The sequence below is a fragment of the Lottia gigantea genome (assembly GCF_000327385.1).
Source record: "Lottia gigantea unplaced genomic scaffold LOTGIsca_32, whole genome shotgun sequence".
Taxonomy (NCBI): Eukaryota; Metazoa; Mollusca; class Gastropoda; family Lottiidae; genus Lottia; species Lottia gigantea.
Window position 1 is genome coordinate 529663 of NW_008709073.1, and position 25162 is coordinate 554824.

At 33.9% G+C, this 25162-nt stretch overlaps 1 protein-coding gene across 1 annotated transcript in view; it reads right to left on the bottom strand.

Moving 5' to 3' along the window:
- LOTGIDRAFT_119978 (hypothetical protein) overlaps positions 1–25162 on the bottom strand; it is a gene marked incomplete at both ends in the record, with an annotated part of 54142 nt that overhangs the window by 6643 nt on the left and 22337 nt on the right. The window contains 3 exons of the mRNA XM_009057967.1: positions 1659–1738; positions 7784–7866; positions 21932–22025. Of these exons, the coding sequence (XP_009056215.1) occupies positions 1659–1738; positions 7784–7866; positions 21932–22025 (257 nt within the window). The remainder of the gene's footprint in view (positions 1–1658; positions 1739–7783; positions 7867–21931; positions 22026–25162) is intronic.

A 25162-nucleotide genomic window follows, 5' to 3' on the forward strand; every position in this document is an offset into this window, starting at 1 on the left:
CTTATTCTATCGAACAGTTTTCGGAATTCTTTGAAATTCTCAACAACCACCATCCTTCTATCAAACTAACCGCAAATGTGAGTGACAAAAGCATAGACTTTCTCGATACCACAGTCTTTAAGGGAGATTCCATAGCAGAAACAAATAAACTGGATATGAAAGTGTATTTCAAAGAAACTGATACTCATCAACTCTTGCACAAGAGCTCCTTTCACCCAAAACATACCTTTTCTGGTATAATTAAGTCACAAGTTTTACGATTTCATCGGATTTGTACAAGATCTTCTGATTTCAACCAAGCCTGTACGATTGTTTTCTCAAAACTGAAAGAGCGTGGGTACTCTAAACGATTTTTACGAAACATAAAAAATTCCACCTTAGCACAGATAGCAGCTAAAAACAGACTTTATGCCGAAGTACCTCCAGGTTTAAGAAGTGCTCCATGTTTGTCCAGTAGATGCAAAACATGTCCCTTTATATCAGAAACTAATTATTTTGTAAGCAACTCTATGAATAAAAGGTACCCGATCTAACATCTAACATGTGAACATTCGAATGTAATATATTTAATTTCATGCAAGAAATGCCCCAAACAATATGTAGGAGAAACTAAGAATAATTTACGAACTCGCTTTAATGCTCATAGGTCAGACATCAAATTAAAGAAAGACAAGCCTGTTTCTAATCTTTTCAACCTCGATGACCATTCAATAGACGATCTCACCCTAATCCCAATTGAGCGTATAGAAATTGACTTGCCCGAAGATGAAACTACCAAATTCCGTCAATCTAGGGAAGTCCATTGGATTGAGACATTGAATACAGCAAGACCTATAGGACTAAATATTCATCATAATGTAGGCATAGCACCTTTTGTTGTCCCGTTTAATACAACCAGCAATCGAGCAATCACGATAGTTCATGCCCACTATAAGAGCCTTCAAGAGAAATTCCCCCATGTCTATAAGTAGAAAATGATAGTTGCATATTCAAAAAATAAGAACTTAAATGATAATATTGTTCATAGTAAACTAAAAACAATCAGTACATAACAGATACTATACTTCTTGCCCATTGGACGAGTTATTTTTTCTAATTTCAGATCAGAATAAGAACAGAAGAAAACCCAATATCAAGACCCTTAATCCTAATTTCTAAATAAAGTGTCTGCTCCACCCTAGGCCTGTACATTTGGGAGAATCAAACCCTCCCTTCCCCGAAATCCAAAACCAATCTTCTGATAATTATCTCATCAATATATGCGTTTTTACTAAGTCAAGGGCAATAATTCTGAAACGTTTCATCCAATTACTACCAATTTCGAAGTTGACCTAGATCTCATCAATATATACATGCATATACCAAGTTTCATCAAGATCAGATTAAAGCTGTAGCCTCTATCATGCATACAATAAATGTGGACTGACGGGCGGAGGAGGATGGCAATATACGTCCACATTTCCATGTGAGCGTATAAAAATCAAACCTGCTAGTGGACGAATTTCATTCTATCAATCGTTAACCATAATTTCTGAGTTTTGTTCTTCGATAGTATCACGCGGGTGGTGGACACTGATATTGATTTGCATGTATACCATTCATTCCACTAAAATATTTTTTCGAAAAAACAAGGAAAATGCAAATTCTATAAGACTTACCAAAATACTTTCTAATCTATCAGCATTCAACGCACCAATTGGTTTTGATAAATCTCGAAATGTGCATGGATTTTCTAAATCTGTATAGGAAAAGAAGAAGAGTGTTTCTTATAATACAATTAAGTAATAGTATTGGGACTAGCTGGGCTTGATTGGGCAAGTAGATATGATGATATTTATCATCAATATATCACGATAAAGGTAAAGGCCTATATTACTACCTCTTAGTTTTCTAAGCATGTTTCAAAATTACTTTGTTCAATAAATTATTACCACCGCTTGTTAGGAATCTTTCACTGATATAATAGACATTTAAACAATGCAAATCCGATTAAACCCTGATCGCAAAAAACCACAGCCATTATTAATGCCCGATGTGGACTCTATTCTCCGACAAATTGCAAAATGGAAATATATTATCACCACAGATTTAACAAATGCCTTTTACCAAATTCACCTGGCCAAAGATTCCATGAAATATTGCGGGGTAGCAACGCCCTTCAAAGGAATTCGTGATTATGCTTGTTCTGCCATGGGCATGCCAGGGTCATAAACTACCCTGGAAGAACTCATGTGTCATGTTCTTCGACACCTATTCGAAGAAGGGTGTGTAACTACATTGGCAGATGTTTTGTATTGTGGTGCCAACTCTGTTGATGAACCTTTCTATACCTGGGAACTTGTTTTGGAGTCGCTTCATCAAAATAGCCTAAGACTTTCACCACATAAAACCGTTATTTGCCCAGCATCAACAACAATACTTGGATATGGAGGAATGGTTCCATTAACGCCAGCCCCAATCGCATCGCATCTCTGTCCAATTGTAACCTGCCAGAAACCACGAAAGCCTTACTATTTTTTCATTGGAGCTTACAAAGTATTAGCCCGAGTCATCCCCAATTGCCGTGGCTCTTCTTAGTCTGTTAAATTCGCTTATAGCTGGTTTACAATCATGTGATAAGATACAATGGACAGATCAAAGTATAGAAGACTTTCGTAAAGTCCAAAAATCTCTTCAACGTAATCAATCTATCGTTCTTCCACGTCCAATCGACTACTTGTGGATCGTGACAGATGGCGCCATCAAAAACCATGGAATTGGAGCTACTCTGTACACATTAGAACAAAACATTGCTTGCCGGATTCTTCAGCGCCAAACTCTGAGAATGTCAGCCTGATTGGATCCCTTGTGGAAATAAAAGCACTATCTATTGCCGTGGCTACTAAACACTTTAGTCCTTAGATCATTCAGTCACGCACCAGTGTGTATTTTGACTGATAGTAAACCATTATTTCGTGCAGGCAATTGAAAAATTATGACGCGGCCAATTCTCCTTAAGCCCTAGGATCTTTCAACCATTAGCCGTTACCAAGCCAAAGTTCATCATCTTGCAGGTGCAGTGAACCTCCCCTCAGACTTCTTGAGCCGTAATGCTGCAGATTGCGTATCACCATCCTGTCAAATTTGTACCATCACAAGATCTACCGATGATTCCGTTGTTCGTAAATCATCAATTGACGAGATTAATAAATGATCTGTAAAACTTCCTTACGCTAATCATGCTGCCTGGAGAGAAATATAGAATGAGTGCCGCGTCCATGCCCATCTTATACAAGGTAACCGGCATTCAAAGAAATTGACTCAGATTAAAGACGTCAAACCAGGGTTGTTTATTTATTTTTTTGTCAGTCGGACATTTTTCAACGACCTGTGAAATTTGATCTCAATTTCCTCTAATTTCCCCTTAGAAAAGGTCTACTATACCATGGCCTACAGCCATACTGTCATGATGTTTGGCAAAAGAAAGGTAAACTGTGTCAATTAACCAACAGTTCTACTATATCACTAATTATAATTACTCTGCCAGGCTATCAAAGAATGTTTAAAGTTTTGAAAGATAGCTTGAAAGGCAAGGTAACATACGCCCACTACCAGCTATCAGAAATGATAAAATCTTTAGTGGCTTAGTAATAAATTTTCAAATATTCTTAAAATCATCCATAAGTCAAGGCAAAAACCTGAAACAGTTCATCAAGTTATCATGAAATTCAAACATGAACAATGTCTCTGTTGATCTGATTATTAATTTCTAACTTGTCCGAGATCTCATCAGGCATATCTAGTTTCATCAAGATTGGATAAAAACTGTAGTCTCTATTGTGCCTACAGGTCGACCTACAAATATAAAAAATTGCTGAAAAAGCAATAAATGAATTCCTTTCAGAAATACTTTGTCAACAACCAACAGGTAGACAGATAACATCTTTGACACCAACCATTTCCATCCCTCGTTTGAATACTCTGATCCGATCTTGCAGCTGCCAGGGCATTTTGGACTCAAAGAGATCAGTTCACATCCCTTCAATTACCTATAGTTGACTCTTCTTTGATCGCAAACTTCAGCAGGTTATCTAACCATGCCTACAGTGAGAAGTCCAAAGCTCCCCATGGAAAAATTCTATCTGGAACGTATATTAAGGTTGGAGACCTAGTTTACTTACATACTGATTCCAGTAAATATGTGCTTGCAACCTTTACCTTGTCTCTGAAATCGATGGCCAATGGTGTAACGTTCGCAAATTTGTTGGTCACCAGTTTTGGAAAACAGCATATTGTGTGAAACTCAACAAGTGTTATAAGATAAAGCCATCACCAGAACTTCACGCAATGACTCATTATTCCACATCTGACGAAGATTAACCTATTACTCAAAATGTCTCCCAGAATGCACCTACACACCCAGTAACACCTGACGAGCTATGCCAGCCATTGTGTCAACCAACAATTGAAGCTGTCACTAACGACGTACCAAATATTCTACCAGCCGACTCTGAAAGCGATGTAGATCATCATGACCAAATTGAGCCCGAAAACCTTTCCCTTGCACAGAGTGCTAGACCTGTACGAAATCGAAAACGTCCCAAAAGACTTGACGACTTCTGACATATGTTGAAGAATGTTTTCTTTCAATTTAATTTCATTCTGTTTCATTTTAAGAGATCGTCAGGGAGAGAAAAAAACAGAGGTTGCTGTTGAGTATTTCATTGGTTATATTAGATAAAGCGAACACGCCATTGATTTCACTCATAGTAACAGACTGCTAAACCTCTGGCTCACCAACTCTGGCCATCAAATTTTTTCTTTTAGCTGTTTTAGCTAATTTGTCTGGCTGACTTACTAAAATTTTGAGGTAAATCGAACAGAAATAAGCATTTTATGGGGGATTTCTTAAGGAGTTAATTAAGGAGTTTTCCGCTACACCATTTCAAGTTTGAGTCTGATGTTGGAAATATGTAAAAGGCAATTCCATGATGAAACTTGGTGTGAGTGTTTGTTATCTCCCAAGGATGAACCCTATTTAAAATCAAAAAGATCAAAAAATAATAAGTATGAGTTTTTGCCCTTGTTCTTGAAAACTCGCTCAATTTTAGCTTGTAAACACTCTAGATGGCACAATTCTGGACGGATTTTGACGAAACTTGGTGTGAGTGTTTGTAATCACCCAAGGATAAACCCTATTGAAAATCAGAAAAATTTAAAAATATTTAGTATGAGTTATTGCCCTTGTTCTTCAAAACACATTATGTACTCTTGAAGTTGGTATGAGTGTTCAATATTTAGCTTATAAAAGCTCTAGAAGGTTCAATTATTGACAGATTTTAACGAAACTTGGTGTGAGTGTTTGTTGTCACCTAAAGATGAACCCTATTGAAAATAAAAGAATCGAAAAATAATTGGTATGAGTTATTGCCCTTGTTCTTGAAAATGCGTTCAATTTGTAGCATGTACACACTCTAGAAGGTACAATTCTTGATAGATTTTGGACGAAATTTGGTAATATTTTTCAGTATCGCCTCAGTAAGTCAAAAGAAGTGTATGTCCGAAGGTTGAATATTTCATACTGGTAATTGTTACTCTACTGCCATATATTTTTATTTAAAATCAAAGCTGCCAGTGGGCGTATATTACCTTGCCTGGCAAGCTATCTTTTTGTCATAACATTTGGTTATCGATTTATATAAGTTTCGTCAAGCTAAATTAATTACACCGGAAGTGAGAATGCACTTCTTGTTTAAACCGGAAGTAAAGTAAAAAAATTAAAATTTAAAAACAATTTGCTCAATTGTTTTTAGATTAATCAGACAAAAAGCAAAAAAGTTAAAATAAAATGCAAAATTTGATAAAAAAAATGTCTGCGACAAATTTTCCAATTTTGAAATTTTTAAAGTGTTATCCTTTCAGATTTTGCCAGTAGATTCCAAAAATGCAAATCCAAAGAAAATCGACCCAAAAATAACTTCTAAGTCACATATTGAACTATTGCACTTCCGGTTTAGCAAAAAAGTTCCATTTTATATTTATGCACATTGTTGCCTATATCTATAAGTGAATGTCGAATGGTTGCTGCAACTTCTGTAGTCTAAGCAAAGCACAGGAAACAAACTGGGACGAAAACAATACAACTTCAAGCTCAACTCGAAAGCTGTAATTATTAGGTGTAAATTGATCAGTACATTTTCATTGCTTACATCCCCCCTGATAAATGTGAATTTTATAATAAATATGATTGTGACCTTTTTGAGATACTCAAGATAGATGTAGGTTATTTCACCAAAAACGGTGATGTTTCAATCTATGGTGAACTAAATAGCAGAAATGGGTATGATACAGAAGTGATAACAAATGACAAATTAAACCATGAATTAAAGATAGCTTGCCAGACAAAGTAATATAATAGAAAAAAAATTTTTGGCAGTATAGTAACAATTACCAGTATGAAATATTCAACCTTCAGTCATACATTTCTTTTCAACTTTGTGGGGCGATACTGTATAATATTACCAAGTTTCGTAAAAATCTGTCAAGAATTGGGCCTTCTAGAGTGTTACAGACTAAAACTTGAATGCATTTTTAAGAACAAGGGCAATAACTCATAATAAATATTTTTTGATTTTTCTGATTTTCGATAGGGTTCATCCTTGTGATAAACAATCAGACAAAGTTTCGTCAAAATCCGTCAAGAATTCTGCCTTCTAGAGTGTTTATAAGCTAAAAATTGAATTTCAAGAACAATTATTTCTCAATTCTTTTCATTTTCAATAGGGATCATCCGTTGGTGACAGCAAACTTTCACTCCAGGTTTCATCTCAATCCTTCAAATTGTGCCCCAAAGAATTTTTCACAACTTTTGACTGCTTAAGCCCGTGGCCTAGAAGGTTGATTTATTCAGATTCCGTAGCAAATTAGCACATTAGCAAAGTCCTATTCAGTACCACAGTGATTTCAATGTCAGTTATTTTTCATTTTTATTTCCTGTGAGTGCTCAACAAGTTTTAAATTGTAAATATTTTAGTGTCTTGCATGATTTTCATATTGTTGACCTTATGACTATTTCATTTAATTCGACAAAAAGTTTTAGACTTGGCTGAAGAAGAGTGTTGACATAAGCCATTGATATTTGCATTTTTGTCATATTTTTTTTCCTTTCTAAAATGCAAGAATGCATCTAGTTTATAGATGAGGAGATTGTTACCTGTCTCTTTAAAATTGTGGCAACACTATTTTAACATTGTTGTAACAACATCCTGTCATGTCTTGATGTATTTCATCAATCATCATTCAGCAGGTATTCAATATGCATGCTTAGTAAGATGTAAGGTTATGTTATTTAACTTATTCTGTTGAATTGCAGACAGGGCAATGGAGAGACAACATGGTTGAAGCACTGCTTTGGTGTCAAAAGAGAAAGATGATAGTGCTGTCACTGTTCTTTCTTTTTGGGAGGTTCTTGTTGAACTCTTTGATGTTTGGACAATTCTGTGATATTTGGACACCATATTGAAGTTTTGGTTCATTCTAATCTTGTCTGTTGCTCTGTGGAGTCAGGAGGCCACCAAAGCTGACTCTCTCACATATAGGATGTATGATTGTGTCATTTCATCCAAAATGGAAGGTTTGGAAGTACCTGAAGTAGGTAGGTGATTATAAAATAATACAGGTTCACTGTTTTGTAATTTTAAAATACAAAGTCTGGTATAAAATATTTTATTGCTTCCAATATGAAATCCTGGGGTAATTTGGTTTAAAGTGTGGTACAGTAAACATCACAGAGAGAAAAGCTTACCTAGTGATGAACTGGTATAATCAGACACGACCCAAGGCATCACAGGATACTGGGTTAAATCATTAAAACTTCTATCGGCCATACTAGACATGAAATGAAGAATAAAACGTTTCTGCACCTTGTAAGGTTTAAGAAGACGGACAGTGAGAAATGGGGCACATTTTGTTATCTAACCAAAATCCAACAAATCTGAGATAATACCAATATGCATATGCATCATTGTCAAACTGCATCAAAATATAGCCTCCATTCAGATTCTAGAAAAATTATCTTAGACGTACATGTGTACAGGTTAAGAAAAAAAATCTGGAGATTTGCCTTGAAAAATCTGGAGATTTAGTGAAAAGTCGTGAGATTTTTGCAAAGCGAGTAAATTCATGATTTTGAAACTCCAAATTGATTATTTTTTGTTTAAAGTAAGCCTTAAGCCTTGTCAATTAATTAAATTGATCATAGGCCTATATGACACAGTTAATTTAATTAAAATTAACAAATCTATAAAAGGGATAGGCCTACTCTATAATAACTCTAGAAATAGTGCCTGATATTTCAAGTTTAGGAGCCCAAAAAAATTTAATATTGTCATTCTTCAGTAATGATTGAATCAAAAATAATGTCAAGGTGAAATGATGTTTGATCATACATCATACATGTAATACCATATTAAAAATCAGTATGTTCTGAAAGCAATATTTAGTACATAATATGTACTGGCAATGTTACTTTTTCCAAAGGTGTAATTCATGACATCTAAAATATCTCCAGTCCGATCATTACATAATTTTCCTGCAACACCCTCAAGAAGTATTCAACCAAATTTGCTGCTTCAATTTTGACACTTTTTCAGATATGGAAAGACTTGTAATAAGTTAGCCCATTATGCAGGCAATAAATATTTACAGGCTACAGTAAAATTACAAAACGATTTTATGAAACGAAGTTTGAGTTTACATAAGAATTAGACATCCAGTCGCGCATGATAATCTATCGATAATGAAAAAGATTTCTGAAACGATGTCTATGTTATATTGGCCTATTATAGACCTCAAAGATTGACAGTATATAATACTATTAAGACTTAAAGGTTTCGTATTTTAGTAAAAGTAGGTTTACTGTAAAATTTATTGTAAAAGCGAAAGTAGAATCTACCGGATGTTGTTATAAAAAGTGTGTCACGTGGGCTTAAAATACACATTATTGGGTGAAAATAGATCAAATTACCATCTTAATTGGGGGATTAATTAATCAGGCAATGATAAAATTATTACGTGATGAGATTAACGTGTGTTACCGACAATCAAGATGCAAGTAATGATAGATATTTTGTTGATTTATGATAGAGAATTTGAACATTGAAAACGGTAGGTCCATTGAAATTTGGTCAAGAAAAAAACAAAAAATCGGTAGAATTGGGTATCCTGTCGGTAGAGCGGTGGACAACATGAGAAAGCGGTAGAAACCCGACAACATCAGTAGATTACACATGATAATTATTAATAAACATATGCACATGTAGAGCAAGTTTCATGTGCAAAGAAATGTTGACAACAAAGATGACATGAAGATGTCCACTCAGCAGCAAATGCTTTATTACAAATTTATAGTTTGTTACATATGGAGGGTTAGGTTTAAAGAAAGTGGACCACAGCCATATATGCCCACCATGGCATGCGGACGGTAAAAACGAAACATCCATTTTAAGTTTAATCAAAATCGGTTGAAAACAAAGAGAGTAATAGCATATTCAAGATTTTGGGGCAAGGGCAATAACTCTGCTTCTAACGGTTGAAAATAGCTCCAATTCGGACTCGAGCTTTGTTTTATGAATATGTATACACATACCGAATTACATTCGATTCCATCAAAAAATCTAGTTTTAAGAGCGTTTACAAGCAAATGTTACGGACGGACGGACTGATGGACCTTCGTTTCATGAATATGTATGCACATACCGAATTTCATTTGATTCTTTCAAACACTCTAGTTTTTAGAGTGTTTACGAGCAATTGATGTTGATAGAAGCACTTACTGTGTAGAGATTAAAGGGCGATAACTCCTCAACACTGACGTAAGAGGCTTAAATCTTGAAAAAGCCTTAAATTTAATCGGAAGTAAACTTAACTTTCTCAAACCTTTCGATTTAGGTCCAATAACATCCATTTTAAGTTTCATCAAAATTGGTTGAAAAGAGAGTAATAGCATATTCAAGATTTTGGGGCAAGGGCAATAACTCTGCTTCTAAGGGTCGAAAATAGCCCAAATTCGTACTTGATCTTCCTTTTATGAATATGTATACACATACCGAATTTCATTTGAATCCATCAAAAAATCTAGTTTTTAGAGCGTTTACAAGCAAATGTTGACGAACGGACGGAGTGTTTACGAGCAATTGATGTTGATAGAAGCACTTACTGTATAGAGGTTAAAGGGTGATAACTCCTCAAAACTGATGTAAGAGGCCTAAATCTTGAAAAGCCTTAATAATATAACTCTGCTCTAACGGTCGAAAATAGTTTAAATTAGAAAATGATCTTCGTTTTATAAATATGTATACACATAGCGAATTTCATTTATTCCATCAAAAAATCTAGTTTTTAGAGCGTTTACAAGCAAATGTTGACAGACGGACTGACAGACGGACAGGGGTGCCGACAATATACGTCCACATAGAGATACATTTTATCAAGACAGCCAAGCGAAATCAGGGACTAAAACATTTTCCATGCATTGTATTCATACATGCACCAAATTCGGATTTGTGCAATTAAAATGCAATTTACTATTGGAAGATAGCTTGCCAGGCAAGGTAACATACGCCCACTGGCAGCTATCAGAGATGATAACTAAATCTTTATTGACCAAAATTTATTTTAAATCTTCATAACAATACCAAATTTCTCATATTGAAGATCTTCATTATGCATATGTAGTTCAAAAACCCTGAATATCTCATCAATTAAGGGTCAGTTATGCTGAGTTTTTTCACAAATCTTTTTAAATCAATAGCAATAACCCAGAAGCATTGAATTATCACACTCCTCGCGTGTCTGAAATTTCAAAAATATATAATAACGTATCATCAAATTCACACTAACTAACATAGACAAATTTGAACTTTACTCTCATTAATATATACCTGCATACCAAGTTTCATCAAGATCCGATAAAAACTGTAGCCCCCATCGTGTTTTCAAGTCAAATTTGATGTATTTTACTAAATCAAGAGTAATAACTCAAAAAACACTTGTTAAAAAATCGGCAAATTCGAACTTGACCGACGTCTTATCAATTCCAATGCTCACACCAAGTTTCATCAAATGCCATTGAAAATGTAGCTTCAATTGTGCTCAAAACAAAATTTTGACGCGATTTTACTAAGTCAAGGGCAATAATTCAAAAACCTTTCATCAAAAAATCATCAAATTTGAACTTGACTGCCGTCTTATCAATCCCAATGCTCACACCAAGTTTCATCAAAATACATTGAAAATTGTAGCTTTTATTGTGCCCCCAACAAAATTTCGACTCAATTTTACTAAGTCAAGGGCAATAACTCAAAACTGCTCATCCAAAAATCGTCTTATCATCCCCAACGCTCACAGCAACAAAATCCATTGAAAATTGTAGCTTCTATTGTGCCCACCACAAAATTTTCAACTTTTCATGTGTGTCTCCCTGGCACTCCGCTTGTGTTATTGTCCTATTCGCAATATTCAAATGGCTATAAAAACAGATTTAAACATCGTACAACAAAATTAAAGGCATCATGTGATAGATCTCGTCAAGGGCTATGACTTTTGTTCAGGCGACATATTCACCACAGGTCAAGATCACGAGATATGAGCCTAAAAAGTCTTGAAAATTGCTGTTTTTGGAAGCCTATAAAACCGAAAAGACGTGTCGGACATCATAGATCAAAACATGAATTGACATTGTCAAGGTCATCAAAGATGAAGGTCAAAAATGAAAATTTAGTCAATTGTTAAACCTATTCCTTTTTTATAAGTAAAAAGCCCAAAGAGATTTATCTTCTTATGATATTAGCCAAACTAGTGACCTATTTTCCTGCAAATTATTATCGGTGGAAAATGTATACAGTATATCCTGCTCACGCGACCACCTTTATTAAGCAATTACCTTCAATATGCGACCACAATAAAATCCCCCCTCCCGTGTAATCATATTGAGTCAATTAAGCGACCACGACTCTTATTAACTCCTTTGATTAAACATCACCTGTTTCACACATCCATGAGATTAATTGAGATTATTCGCTAATCGGACTAAGGATTAATTTTATAGCTTGTTAATGATTAATGTCCGTCTATTATCGATATAAAAAGGAAGCTAAGCAAGAGCCATTCATTTTTAAAATGTTGAAGCCTACACGTAAAGTTTTAACATTAAATGAAAGGGTCAAGGTCATCAACTTGGTGAAAGCCGGGAAAAGTGGTCGAAAAATTATGGAGGATTTTGAAAGCAATGTTTCTCCCGATCGGAAATGTGTGAAGCGGTTCACCGGCAATGAAGAAATCAACAAATTAACTTGGGAGTTTTTTAAAGATCGTTGCGCCCGGAATGCTGTAGTAAATGGACCACTGTTAAAGGAATAACATTGTTTTTGGTGCTATGAGTGGTGAACGCGTGGATTTCTAATACATAGAATGAAATAAAGGAAATGAATGAAATTGTTTCAGCTGACTCAATTCTCTCATAAGAGACCACCTCCAGTAAGAGACCGTTTTTGAATTTTCCCCTGCGTGGTCACTTAATACAGTTTTTACTGTACTTTGCAAGTTATGATGAATTACAAATATATAATGTAAATCTGACCCGGATGTGCCAACGCCCAAAATTTTGCTATGTCAAGCATCTACAATTATTAATCATGAGATATTTGTTGTTATACGTTAAAAGTTAGAGTTTATACGACAAAAACCAAATTACGCACAGTTACTATAGACGTCGGTGTAAAATTCTTATATTTTAAAAAGCGCCATATTGATCAATATATCAAGTGTGATATATCTTCAGAAAGGAGAAATCGCACACATTAAGGATATATCGAAACTTTGAAAACTGATTTTAGTTTGCAATCAAAATGTCTAAATATCTATAAGTTTTCATATCGATGTAAATAAAATTGTAGAAGTGAGAAAAAAAGTGAAAAAACTAAAAAATTGAAGCTAAAAAAGTCAACAACAAAAGTCTAAATTTAAAAACCTGAATTTCTAACTTATTAAGAAAAAAAGATTGATCAAAATCTGATCAAAATTGGACCCGTAAATTAGCAAAAACGTAAAAAATAGATTTTGTCCTACGTCATTTCCGGTTGGAAGAAAATGAGTGAAAATACATCAGATTTAGTCTCGTGGCATTAACAGGAGAAATGCATATATATGTGGCAGGTGTAGTTTTGGCTGAGCTGACCAGAATTCAAAAAAATAACATTTGCAAAACAATGCAAAAAAGAATTGACATTTTGATAACAAACTGGGACTTTGCTTCAGTAGCTCTTCTCCTGTTCCAATTCTTGTTTACAGCTGTTCTTCTTATAAATATTTGAATTCTGAAGATATAAATCAACAATTCTTAATCATTATGCCCTCCACATTACATTGTTAGGCTTCACAAATTTGATCTGGGCTTAGTCTTATTATCGAACAATATTCCCATTCTGTAAAATCAATACCAATATGTAATAATATTGCTAGTTGTTGGCATTTTCATGAGCCCAAATACAATGACTCTCAGTAGTATTTTGAAGTCCAATTCATTGATTCTCTTAACATTATAGACTGGGGACATTTAAGCGTCTTTTTTTTTGTTTGAATTTTTGGGAAGGAAGTTTTTTTCTATTCAAAAGCAAACTTACAGAGGTTTATCTGATTATCAACACAAAGTCAATTTTAATGCAATTTTAAAAGCTAAATCTGAGGAACATGCCTTGATGTACTATCGTCATTGAATTTGTCTAACTAAGGCCTATTACTATTAGTAGCCTAATAGTTAGTAGTAGGCCTGAGTCCAGGCTAGTAGACCTTCATTTTTTGAAATCATATTTGTCTTTCTTAATACTAAGACAGAAAGCAAGTTATGATCGTTGGAAATTTAAGAGAGAACATTTATTATTCTTCATGCTAAAATTTTGTGAGCTGTCGTGTTATTTTTCCGCTCTTAGACAAAACTTCTCTAACGTAGAATGTAAACAAACACCCGCCATTTTTATTTTCTGAACAGTCGACCAAACTGTTCATTTAAACATAATTTCAATGACGCATTGTTATGCTCTACAATCTCCAAAATCTTCGATCTTTTGTAGTAAAAAGATCCAGTTGGTAAAGTTGGTGTAACAAATTGACAGATACCGACTGCGCGCACAAGATATAGATGAAGAGAATTTTGATTGGCTGATGGAAGGCGGGCTTTATTTTTAAATGGGGGGGCATATATTGCCGTCACCCATGTCACAATTGCTCGTAAACATTCTACAAGATGCAATTCTTGACGGATTTTGACAAAACTTGGTGTGAGTGTTCGTAATCACCCAAGGATGAACCCTATTGAAAATCAGAAGAATCAAAAAATATTGAGTATGAGTTATTGCCCTTGTTCTTGAAAACACATCCAATTTTTAGCTCATAAACAATCTAGAAGGCACAATTCTCGGTGGATTTAAGCTAAACTTAGTGTGAGTGTTCGTAATCACCCAAAGATGAACCCTATTGAAAATCAGAAGAATTGAAAAATATTAAGTATACGTTATTGCCCTTGTTCTTGAAAACGCGTCCAATTTTTAGCTCGTAAACGCTCTAGAAGGCACAATTCTTGACGGAGTTTGGCTAAACTTGGTATGAGTGTTTGTTATCACCCAAAGATAAACCCTATTGAAAATCAGAAAAATATTTAGTATGAGTTATAGCTCTTGTTCTTAAAAACACGTTCAAGTTTAGGTCTGAAACACTCTAGAAGGCCCAATTCTTGACAGAACTTGATGATACTTGGTAATATTATTCATTATAGCCTAAAAAAAGTTCAATAGAAGTGTATGTCTGAAGGTTGAATATTTCATACTGGTAATTGTTACTGTACTGCCAAAAATATGTATTTAAAACCAAAGCTGCCAGTGGACGTATATAACCTTGTCTGGCAAGCTATTTTTGATTGACAGCTGGCGATACGTCAATTCAGCAGCAATAGATAATTCAACTACCTCAATTCATTATAGGAAGGAACTGCCAAGGAAGCTATCCAAAGGCTGTCTCTTACATCTGAAAACTATGAAGAGGCAATCTCTAACTTAAGAAGCGCTTTGGAAACAAATAAAAGATCAGATTATCAATAAACCCATAGAGTTTACTAAGGTTAGTGGAAACGATTTAAAGGAACTGCGTCCCTTATATGACAACGTTAAAACACAAATCAGAAGTTTGAAGTCATTGGGAATTTCACCAAGTTCTTTTGGCAGTATATTTTCCAGGGTTTAGATGAACAGACTTCCAGAAGAAATCAGATTAATTGTCAGTCGAGAAATGAAAGATGAAGTTTGGGAATAGGATCATGGATTATGGTACTACTGTGTTCTGAACTAGAAGCCAGAGAACGAGCTACAGAATCAACTACTTCAAGTCAAACATCTAAAGGAGATTCAGTATCGAAATCATATACAACAGGTTATAAGTTTCAGTCCACAGCATCTGGTCTTTTTACTGGTTAAGAAAAAATTGGTTGCACATATTGTTGAGAATCAGACCCATCTAACAGATGTCAAAAGGTATCCAGCAATGAAGCAAGTAGGGCTATTCTTCGTCGAGATGGATGATATTATGTATGCCTCAACAGAAATCACAAGCGTTTTGAATGCAGTAAGAAAATGTCCAATCTGTCAGATTTGTCTTTGTATCAGTATTTGTCAAGTCAAAGAAAATCCAGCGCAAAGAAACTATGGAAGTCATCAGTTCAATAATAATGAGAATCAGCAGAGAGACCAAACTAGATATCAGCAGTATAATCAACAGTCTCAGCCTAATCAGTCACAGAATAGTCAATCATCGTCAAACTAACTTTGGTCAAACATCATTAGCTGTGTATGTAAATTCATCAACACCAATACTTCTAGAGTGTTGGCAATAATTATGGAAAAATCGATTATCGCTGTTTAGTTATTAGTTCATTTCAAAATTGATTATCATAATAAAAACACGTTTTCAGCAGTCACATCTAAATAAACTCTACTTAGTCTAACTAAGTCTTTATTCTCGTATGTTCTTCCATTTCATTGATTATATATGATCATAACAACCATTAATAAATTTTTTCTCATTCACTTTAAATTAGTACAAACATAAGTTATTATGTGTATATAATTAACTCAATACAGGTACCGATATTCGGGCATTACTTTCACTTTATTTTGTAGTTGTCTCCCTTTTTTTTTAATAACGTAGCGTCTACGCTGATTGGATTATCATTACTGTTTATAAATAGAAGGCTAATCACAATTCATATAACGAAAGTGTGTGGTATTTTAGTCTTGGTTGTCAAGAACGGGTGATTATTTTGATCATGGTACATTCATGCCAATGGCGATAGGAATGACTCGATTTCTAGGCCTAAAATATGAATATAAATATTACCATTTTTATTGATTATCGATCAGAAATGCCTAACAATATATTGCTGATAATCGATGATAATTTTAAAATCGATTCCCAGCAGTAACTTCCTCCTACTGCAAGAACCACCATCTTCAACCCATTGATATGTGGATCCAGTCTTCAAGCAAACTTATATAACTGGAGCTGTTATAGAGAGATTGAAACTACGAACAGTCCACAGAACAAAATGCTTATTCAAGACCTTTTCTGCAGCCAACGAAGAACCTCAAACTTTCGATTTTCATCTTCAAACAGTAAATGGAGATGTCAGTATATTAGCCATAGTTGTTCCAAGAACTTGCGACAGCCTGTCTGGACAAGTTTTACATACAGAACAGAGACAATTTCCACATCTCCATTTTGCGGAATATTCAGATGGAAAAGATGTATCTATATAAATTCTAGTTGGTTATAAATTGGCTATGAGACCTGTTATCCCTGATTATCAGTGACTAGTTTTGTTCCTGTTTGAACTCTTCAGGCTGATTAGACTCACTATATGTTAATAGTCTTCAGAAGTACTAGAATTGTACGAAGATCACATAATTCCTTCAAAAAACTAGGAATTTTACTCCCTATTTCTATCTATTTATATCAGTCTTTTCTATATATCACAGAGTATCTTGAAATGACGAGTCAATTTGAATGATCAAATTTCAAAGGTGAGCTGTGAATACTATTACTGATTAGCTTAGATAAAAAATTCCAGTTTCTGAGGCTAAAGCATGATTGGTAAAAAAAAATGGTGCATCTGTCCTTAAACACGTTTTTATTAAGGCAAGGACAATAACTCAAACACCGTTCATCACAGGATTGTCAAATTCAAACTTGACCAAGATCTTACCATTATAAATGATCACACCAAGTTTCATTAAAATCAATTCAAATTTGTAGTCTCTATTGTGTTCACAAACAAATTTTGACACGTTTTTGCAAAGTCAAGGGCAATAACTAAAATACAGTTCATCGAAAAATCTTCAAATTCGAAAATGACCAAGATCTCATTAAAACCTGATAAAGACTGTAGTCTTTAATTGTGTTCACAAAAAAAAATGTTGATGGACCGACAGACAAATAGTTGTAAGTTTTTAGTCCCAAATATATATTGTCAGACTCATAAGAAAAGTGCCTAAGTCATTTTTTATTAATATTGATCTTTGAAGTTTAAAGGGTACAAAAACGTCCTTAGTAACCGTTGCCAAACATTCAGACTCATTAACCAATAAAATTGTGAGTTATTTATAGATTTCTATTATGCCTAAGTCATTAATATGACTGAGGCATTTTTCACTTAAGGAAAATGGCTGCTGCAAGGCCTTTTATGAATAGCAGTGCAGCTATTCAGCTTCTAAACTCCTTGATGGATGATGCTTCTACGGGTAAGTACATTTCTTTAAGATAAATTAATACTTTATAATATACAACATCAATAAAAATCATTTAAGAGATTTTATTTTATATATTACAACTTTAAGGCAGGTCACAATGACCGGTCCGCTTAGCCTAGACGTCAAGTGACCATCTCTTTGTCCATTTATTCCACTTTCCAACCTTTGCTCTTATTTTGATAATATTTTGCAGGAAGTGAATCTGAATCCGATGAAAACGAAATAAACCCAAACCAAATAAATGATGAAAATGAAATAGTAAACCCAAACCAAATAAATGATGAAAATGAAATAGTAAACCCAAACCAAATGAATGATGAAAATGAAATACTAAACCCAAACCAAATGAATGATGAAAATGAAACACTAAACCCAAACCAAATAAATGATGAAAATGAAATAGTAAACCCAAACCAAATGAATGGAGAAAATGAGACTAAGTTAAAAAGAAAAAGACACAAACGAAAAAGCCTTGAAACATGGAATCAAAACATAAATAAAAAAAATCGACTTGACGGTCAAGTTTACAAACAAAGAAAAGGTACAGAAAAAGAAGCCAGAGAAATGGGCCAACGATGTTCATCCACTTTCTGTTTAAAATCTAAGCTATGATATAACTGATATTCAGAGGAAAGACATTTTCGATAGGTTTTTGGGCTATGGAAACTTGGTCAGAAAGACACACATATGTCAACACCCTTGTAAATTATTAGTAATTATATTGTATTGCAATAGATCATATGTATTGATATCAATGTAATAAACGTTTTAATTTTACTTAATATTATCTAACAGGTACTTATAAAACAGAAGAAAAATTCTTTAAACTCGAACCGAAATTGCTCGCTGTCGTATCACCTTAAGTTAGGAAGTGGAAAATCTCTGCAAGTTTGCAAATCAATGTTTGCGTCCACTCTTGGAATGTCAGACAGAACCATTGTTTCCTGGATTGAAAAGTCATTTAAAGATAACACTACTGACAAAAACGAAATTCCTAGAAAAACTAAAACAGGTACCAGTACTCATTGTCTTTAACTGAATTTACTAAATAAATATACCTATAACGTCTAATCAACACATGTATCGAGCTTGATATATAACCTGTCTACACTATTTAATCCATAATTGTGATTTCACAGATGTATGTAGCAACATTCTAAAATATTCAGGCAGTCCCATCTCATTATTGTAGAAACATTCCAACATATCAGAATAAAAGGTATCTATATCCAGATACGAATATAACCCAATTACACAAGCAATATCTTACATATGTAACTAAGGCTAGTGTACGCGGTGTCAGCTTGACAAATTTCTATCAACTACTTCAATCTTTAAATTTTTCTGTATTTATTCATCGTAAAGACCAATGCGATGTTTGCATTAGCTTTAAACACTTTAATATCTCTCAAGATGCTTATAACAAACACGTTTCACTTAAAAATGAAGCAAGAGCTAGTAAAGATAATGATAAGCGTCATACATCAGAAAATGTTTCTGTCTGGACAATGAATCTTCAATCTGTTATCTTATGCCCTAAGTCACTAGCAAGTTCCCTTTACTACAAAACTAAACTACAGATTCATAACTTTACTTTGTATAATATTAAAAATAAAGAAGGGTATTGCTACATATGGGATGAAACTCAGGGTAATCTTTGCAGTGATATATTTGGTTGGTTACAGTATCAACATTTTGACAAAATTCTACAAAATGACCACACAATTTCGCAATTAATTATTTGGAGCGATTGTTGTGGCTACCAAAACGGAATTCGATTACTTGTTTCATCTATCAAAACAACACAACGTTAGCATTGTCCAAAAATTCCTTGTCTCAGGCCATACTCAAATGGAATGCGACAGCATGCATAGTGTTATCGAAAGGAAACTGCATGTGGACATATACACTCCTAGAGATTATTAACTTTTGATACAAACTGCAAGGAACGACCCATATAATGTTCAATTTGATGTAAAAAAATTAGATAGGTCTTATATAACAAGCATACGACCAGGACGAAAACCGGGTGATCCAACTGTTCATGATTTACGGGCAATTTAATATAATGGAGTTCAAAACAGCATTAATTTCGAATTAAGTTTTGATCAGGAAAATCACTGGACAGAATTACCTCAACAAATTTTAACAAATCCTCTCAATTTTACGAATTTTTTTAAAGATGGGTTTTCTTGATTAAAAGTAGTCCAAAAGAGATTAAAAGAGCTTATCCATAGATTAATTGGCCTTTCTAGTGGTTAATCCAAACATTAGTTTGTCAATCAACCACACAAAGGCTTCGCCAAGCTCGGGGAAGCCCTTGGTCTATTTACGTTTAGGAATGAGGTAATGGCGTCAAAGCTAGAGATCACGTGACATGATAATTTCTGATTTAAATTGGAGAGTTTATCCACATTTTCGTAATTCGATATATTTAGTCCAGCAGAGGAGAAAAGCAATATGGTAAGTAAGAATATACTTAAAATGATTACAATTATTCATCTTGAACAAATGGAAACATATTTTGCACTGGCATAAGAGATAGAAAACCGAATACCAAAATATAATTGCTAGAACCGTATTCTTCGTGCCGCCATTGTTTTAAGTGACATAATTTTCTTTGTTATGATCGACTTTTCTGATGCGCATGCGCGCATTCTTTTAAAAATAATAGCCAATCAAATTAAACATTGGAAATCGGGACTATTGGAAATGTAAACACGGGGATTCCCTCGGTAATTAGCTAAATACGAATTAATTAGAGACTGGACAGAGTCGTTAGGATAACCGGCCAATCGATTTATAGAAGTGTTTGACACACAACAATGGATTAGAAACAAAAATGAAAGACTCCATCTTCAAGTCCCGTCTATCAATTTCAATGACTTACAATCAATGAAACATGTTTTGCCTAGATGTTGTCATGATTATTATGATAAATTACCATATATTTAAAGGGGAGGTAGCAATAAAATTATAACAGATAAAAGTCCAATGTTTAATATAATTGCCCAAGTCATATGAAATTTACCCAACTCATGATTTTTGTTTAAAATTGTTGTTCTTTGTCATATTCTTGTTACATATTTAGTAATTAAGCTTTATTGTATTTTGTGCTTGTAATGAAATTGTTTTACATAATTAAAGATCATTAATACTGTTTTAAAATAGTTTTTCGTCTTTTCCTCAAAATGACAAAAAATGACTTGGGCACTTTTCTAACGCTATATTTATAACACAAAACGTATAACGTATTTACTGTAGTAAAAGTCAAGCGTTGTCCAAACGTACTAAAGCATAAAAGTAACGTATTTGTCATAGCGTGTAGACCATGGGCCTACATGGTGTCAGTAATTTGTCGCAATGTAAGCTTTATTATAAACCAAAGGCATTTACCTTTATGTCTAAGCAATGGACGTTACCAATTACGAACTAGCGTGAGATCTCATCAACATATACATGCATACCTAGTTTCATCTAGGTTGGATAAAAACTGTAGTCTCTATCGTGGGTACAATCAAAATTTGATTCGTTTTTGCAAAGTCAAGGGCAATAACTTTGAAACCAATCATCCCGTTATTACCAATTTCGACTTAGATCTCATTAATATATACATGAATACCAAGTTTCATGAAGATCGGATAAAAACTGTAGCCTCTATCATGCCTACAAGAAATTTGAACGGACGGACAGGGGCGAAGTAAAAATATGTCCACATTTCCATGTGGACGTATTCATAATAAATGTGGGTGGACAGCCCGATTGACAGGGGCGACAGCAATATTCACTTACTAAGAAGGGCCTAAACCATCAAAAAAAGCTTTTTTTAAATTTGCGTTTTAGTAGACACACGAAACAAAGGAATAAATTGTTTTATCATGACAGAAGTTTTGTTATCTAAAGCCTCCTGTCTAGGAAGCACCATAGTTTTTTTAGAACTGAGAACACCATTAATCATTTTCATGAGTGGTTTTGTACAAATGTCATTTAAATAAACCATTTATTCCTTGCAAGTTTCGTCTCAAAACAACCTACTTATGCAGAGAGTTCAAAGCCAACATTTGTTGATTTATGAGCCTTACAAGTAATCACATCTACTATACCTATTGAGATAAAGTAAATAGTCATAGTTGGAAATTTGTCCACTTTGCCATCGTAATGTCATATCTTCTTGACCACAATCTTCATAATGAACGTCTGGAATAAAATTTGAAATTTAACAGTGATTACGTGATTATGGTGTTAAATGAGTGGTCCTGAGTGGACCTACAATGTTTTTGGACATCTTGTTAAAGGGTATTTGGCAGTATAGTAACAATTACCAGTATGAAATATTTCAACCTTCAATACTTCTTTTGAACTTTTTAGGGCAATACTGTATAATATTACCAAGTTTTGTCAAAATCTGTCAAGAATTGGGCCTTCAAGAGTGTTTACAGGCTAAAACTTAAAAGAGTTTTTGTGAACAAGGGCAGTAAATAATTTTCCAATCTTCTGATTTTCGATAGGGTTCATCCTTGGTTGATAACAAACACTCACACCAAGTTTCATCAAAATCCTTCAAGAATTATGCCTTCTATTGTGTTTTTTATGGACTAAAAATTGAACGTGTTTTCAAGAAGAAGGGCAATAACTCATACTAAATATTTTTCGATTTTCAGTAGGGTTCATCCTTGGGTGATTACAAACACTCACACCAAGTTTCGTAAAAATCTGTCAGTAATTCGAAGAGTTCATCGACAGAAGTCAACTTGTGGACAAAATTTAACGAGGGAAGCCGTCAACAAAAGTGATATGATCAAATTCCTATCACTGGTTACTAGCTCTGATTATCTATATGTGTTGTTTTGGCAATATTGAGAGGTTTATCTTGATGCAGTATAAATTGGTTCTATTATTTTTTGCAGTATATTGAGGTGACATTTCTGGAGTGTAATATATACTTGATTTATTTATCAGATACCCAAAAGTTTAAATTTCTGGTTCACAAATTGCAGGCTTAAAAGCAACAGAGTTTCAAAAGGTTCAAAATCCATGGCAAAATTGTCTTGTTGCCACGCTAGGAGCTGTCCACAGTTCTAGTTTTTATTGACTTAATTTAATATGGAGGGCATAATGTTAAATTTTTCATAATTTAAAGATCGTTGATTTATATTTTAGAATTCACATTTATAAGAAGAACTACTGTGTACAAGAATTGGAACAGAAGTTATTGATTTTAAAGGCATTGCAGGCCTACCATTTTGGTGAAATTTGGCAAAACAAATGTTTAAGACATCAGATGTTTTTGGAATAGTAGTATGAATATTATTGAAAATAATACAATTTGTGGACCGAATGATCACGTGATGAGTCACGTGGGTTCCCTTCATTCGTTCCAGAGAAAGGGCACAGCAACCTACATGTGTTTGATGTTCCTTTGTTTTGCATCAATTTTTTATTTTTGTTTTCCCGTGTTGCTGTGCATCGTTAGCGTTAGTTAAGTGCTGTTTATTTTTGTAAAAAGCCAGTTTTTTCTAGTCGCTAGGTTCCTTTGTAACTTTGCTTAACAGTTTTCTCTGGAACGGTGGGAATGACTGCTTTGTTTTTTTGTTAATGGCGGTGGCTCCGCAAAGTACGGTTCCACTTTTTAGTGTGAAAAAAAAATGGCTAGCATCGGTGCCTGTTGTGTGTTCGGCACCTCTTATGTCAAACGCTTAGGTCATTTTATTGGCGCTAATGATGAGCTTGAGAACTTGGGTATTGATCCCCATTTGTGTTCTGTACATGTTTTCGGGTATGGAGGCCTCTGCGTCAAATCGGATCTACATGAGTCTGGAGTCTACTTTCGGTATTAAAATCTTCTGAAAAATTAAAATGAAAGCGTGCCTGATGAAAGGCGAAATGTTTGATTATATCCTTAATAAAACATTTTGAAAAGCTTGGATTACATTATTTTCACTTTCTTTGCATTGTGTTTTTGTGTTAGAATTTGACACCATATATTAGTGCATGGCATGCATATTTTTGATATAAATTTCTTCTGAGCAGATATGAAAATATTACTTCTATTGAATATTATATAAAAACTGAATTTTTATTATTAATAGTTAAGAGTAAGCAAAGTATTAAGCTTATATTTGTTATTTTTTTTTTGTTAAAAGTTATTGTTTCATAAAACCTTTCAAACTGTTATGGTATGTGTTTATCAATTTATACTGTGATATTGGAATGTTAAAATAGATTTGTTATACATACATTGTTAATTTTCATGGATATAAAATAAAGTATCTTATGAGAGACCAACTTTTTTCTAGTCCACAACATAAGTCTTTCTCACAATATATATATTCTGGATATTTTTTTTTTTTTTAAATAATGGAATATTCCTACTGTGGCAGTGTGAACACATTGTTTCCACTGACACTATAATACATGCACATGTCAATAGTGTGATATTTTAATAAGACATTGTCATAATAACAATGGGATTAATTTGCCGGGATGATAGTTGATAGCCTTCCCTCCAGTAAACCCACCCCTTATTAAGAGCCTTTTACGAATATCTACACTAACAATATAGTATAGTCTGTAGGACAACTACACGTTGAACATGTCATGGTTTATGTGGTCTCTGATTGTTATAGTTTTCCTATATACTTTTATTATTTTGCTAAAAATATTAGCTATGAATATTTCTATGATTTAACCTGTATTTCGTGTGCAGTTCTTATGTCAAATTCTACATTGATTCATTTTTTGATTCCGGTTCAATAATCGATGAGTGCCGCTATTGAACTTATATTATTCATTTTCATGAACAAGCACAGATTTGAGGTGAAAATATGATCATTTTACAATAATGCGTTTGCTTTTTTGTTGGAGTTTTATTTTGTCCAAGTGTCATTCAATATTATGAAGTCTTATTTTGAAGCTTACAGTCTTATTATAAATGCGATGCCATAATCACAACGTCAGGGAAGGTTGACGGAACATTGAAGATTTACCTCCCTTGTTTAAAGGGGTTTGGTTATCTTGTCGACCGCGATATGCCAATTTCATCTTAAAGCTGAATATTCCTTTAACTCCTTAAATGCGACATGAGTAGTGTTCTTACTACAATCACTTAGAGAACAAACTACTGAAAGAAATAACAAATGTTCCATTTTAACATATTAACCTTAGCATTCCTGAACATTGCTTTAACCCTGTGCCAGTGTCTTCTGTTGGAGAGTAACCTGTTAACTTTCAACCACCCTAATCACTACTTGTAAACAATGCCAGGTGTTTGTTCTGTGAAAATTGGAAATATTTTCGTTTGAAAATGACCGAAAATCAAATGTATTCTTTACATG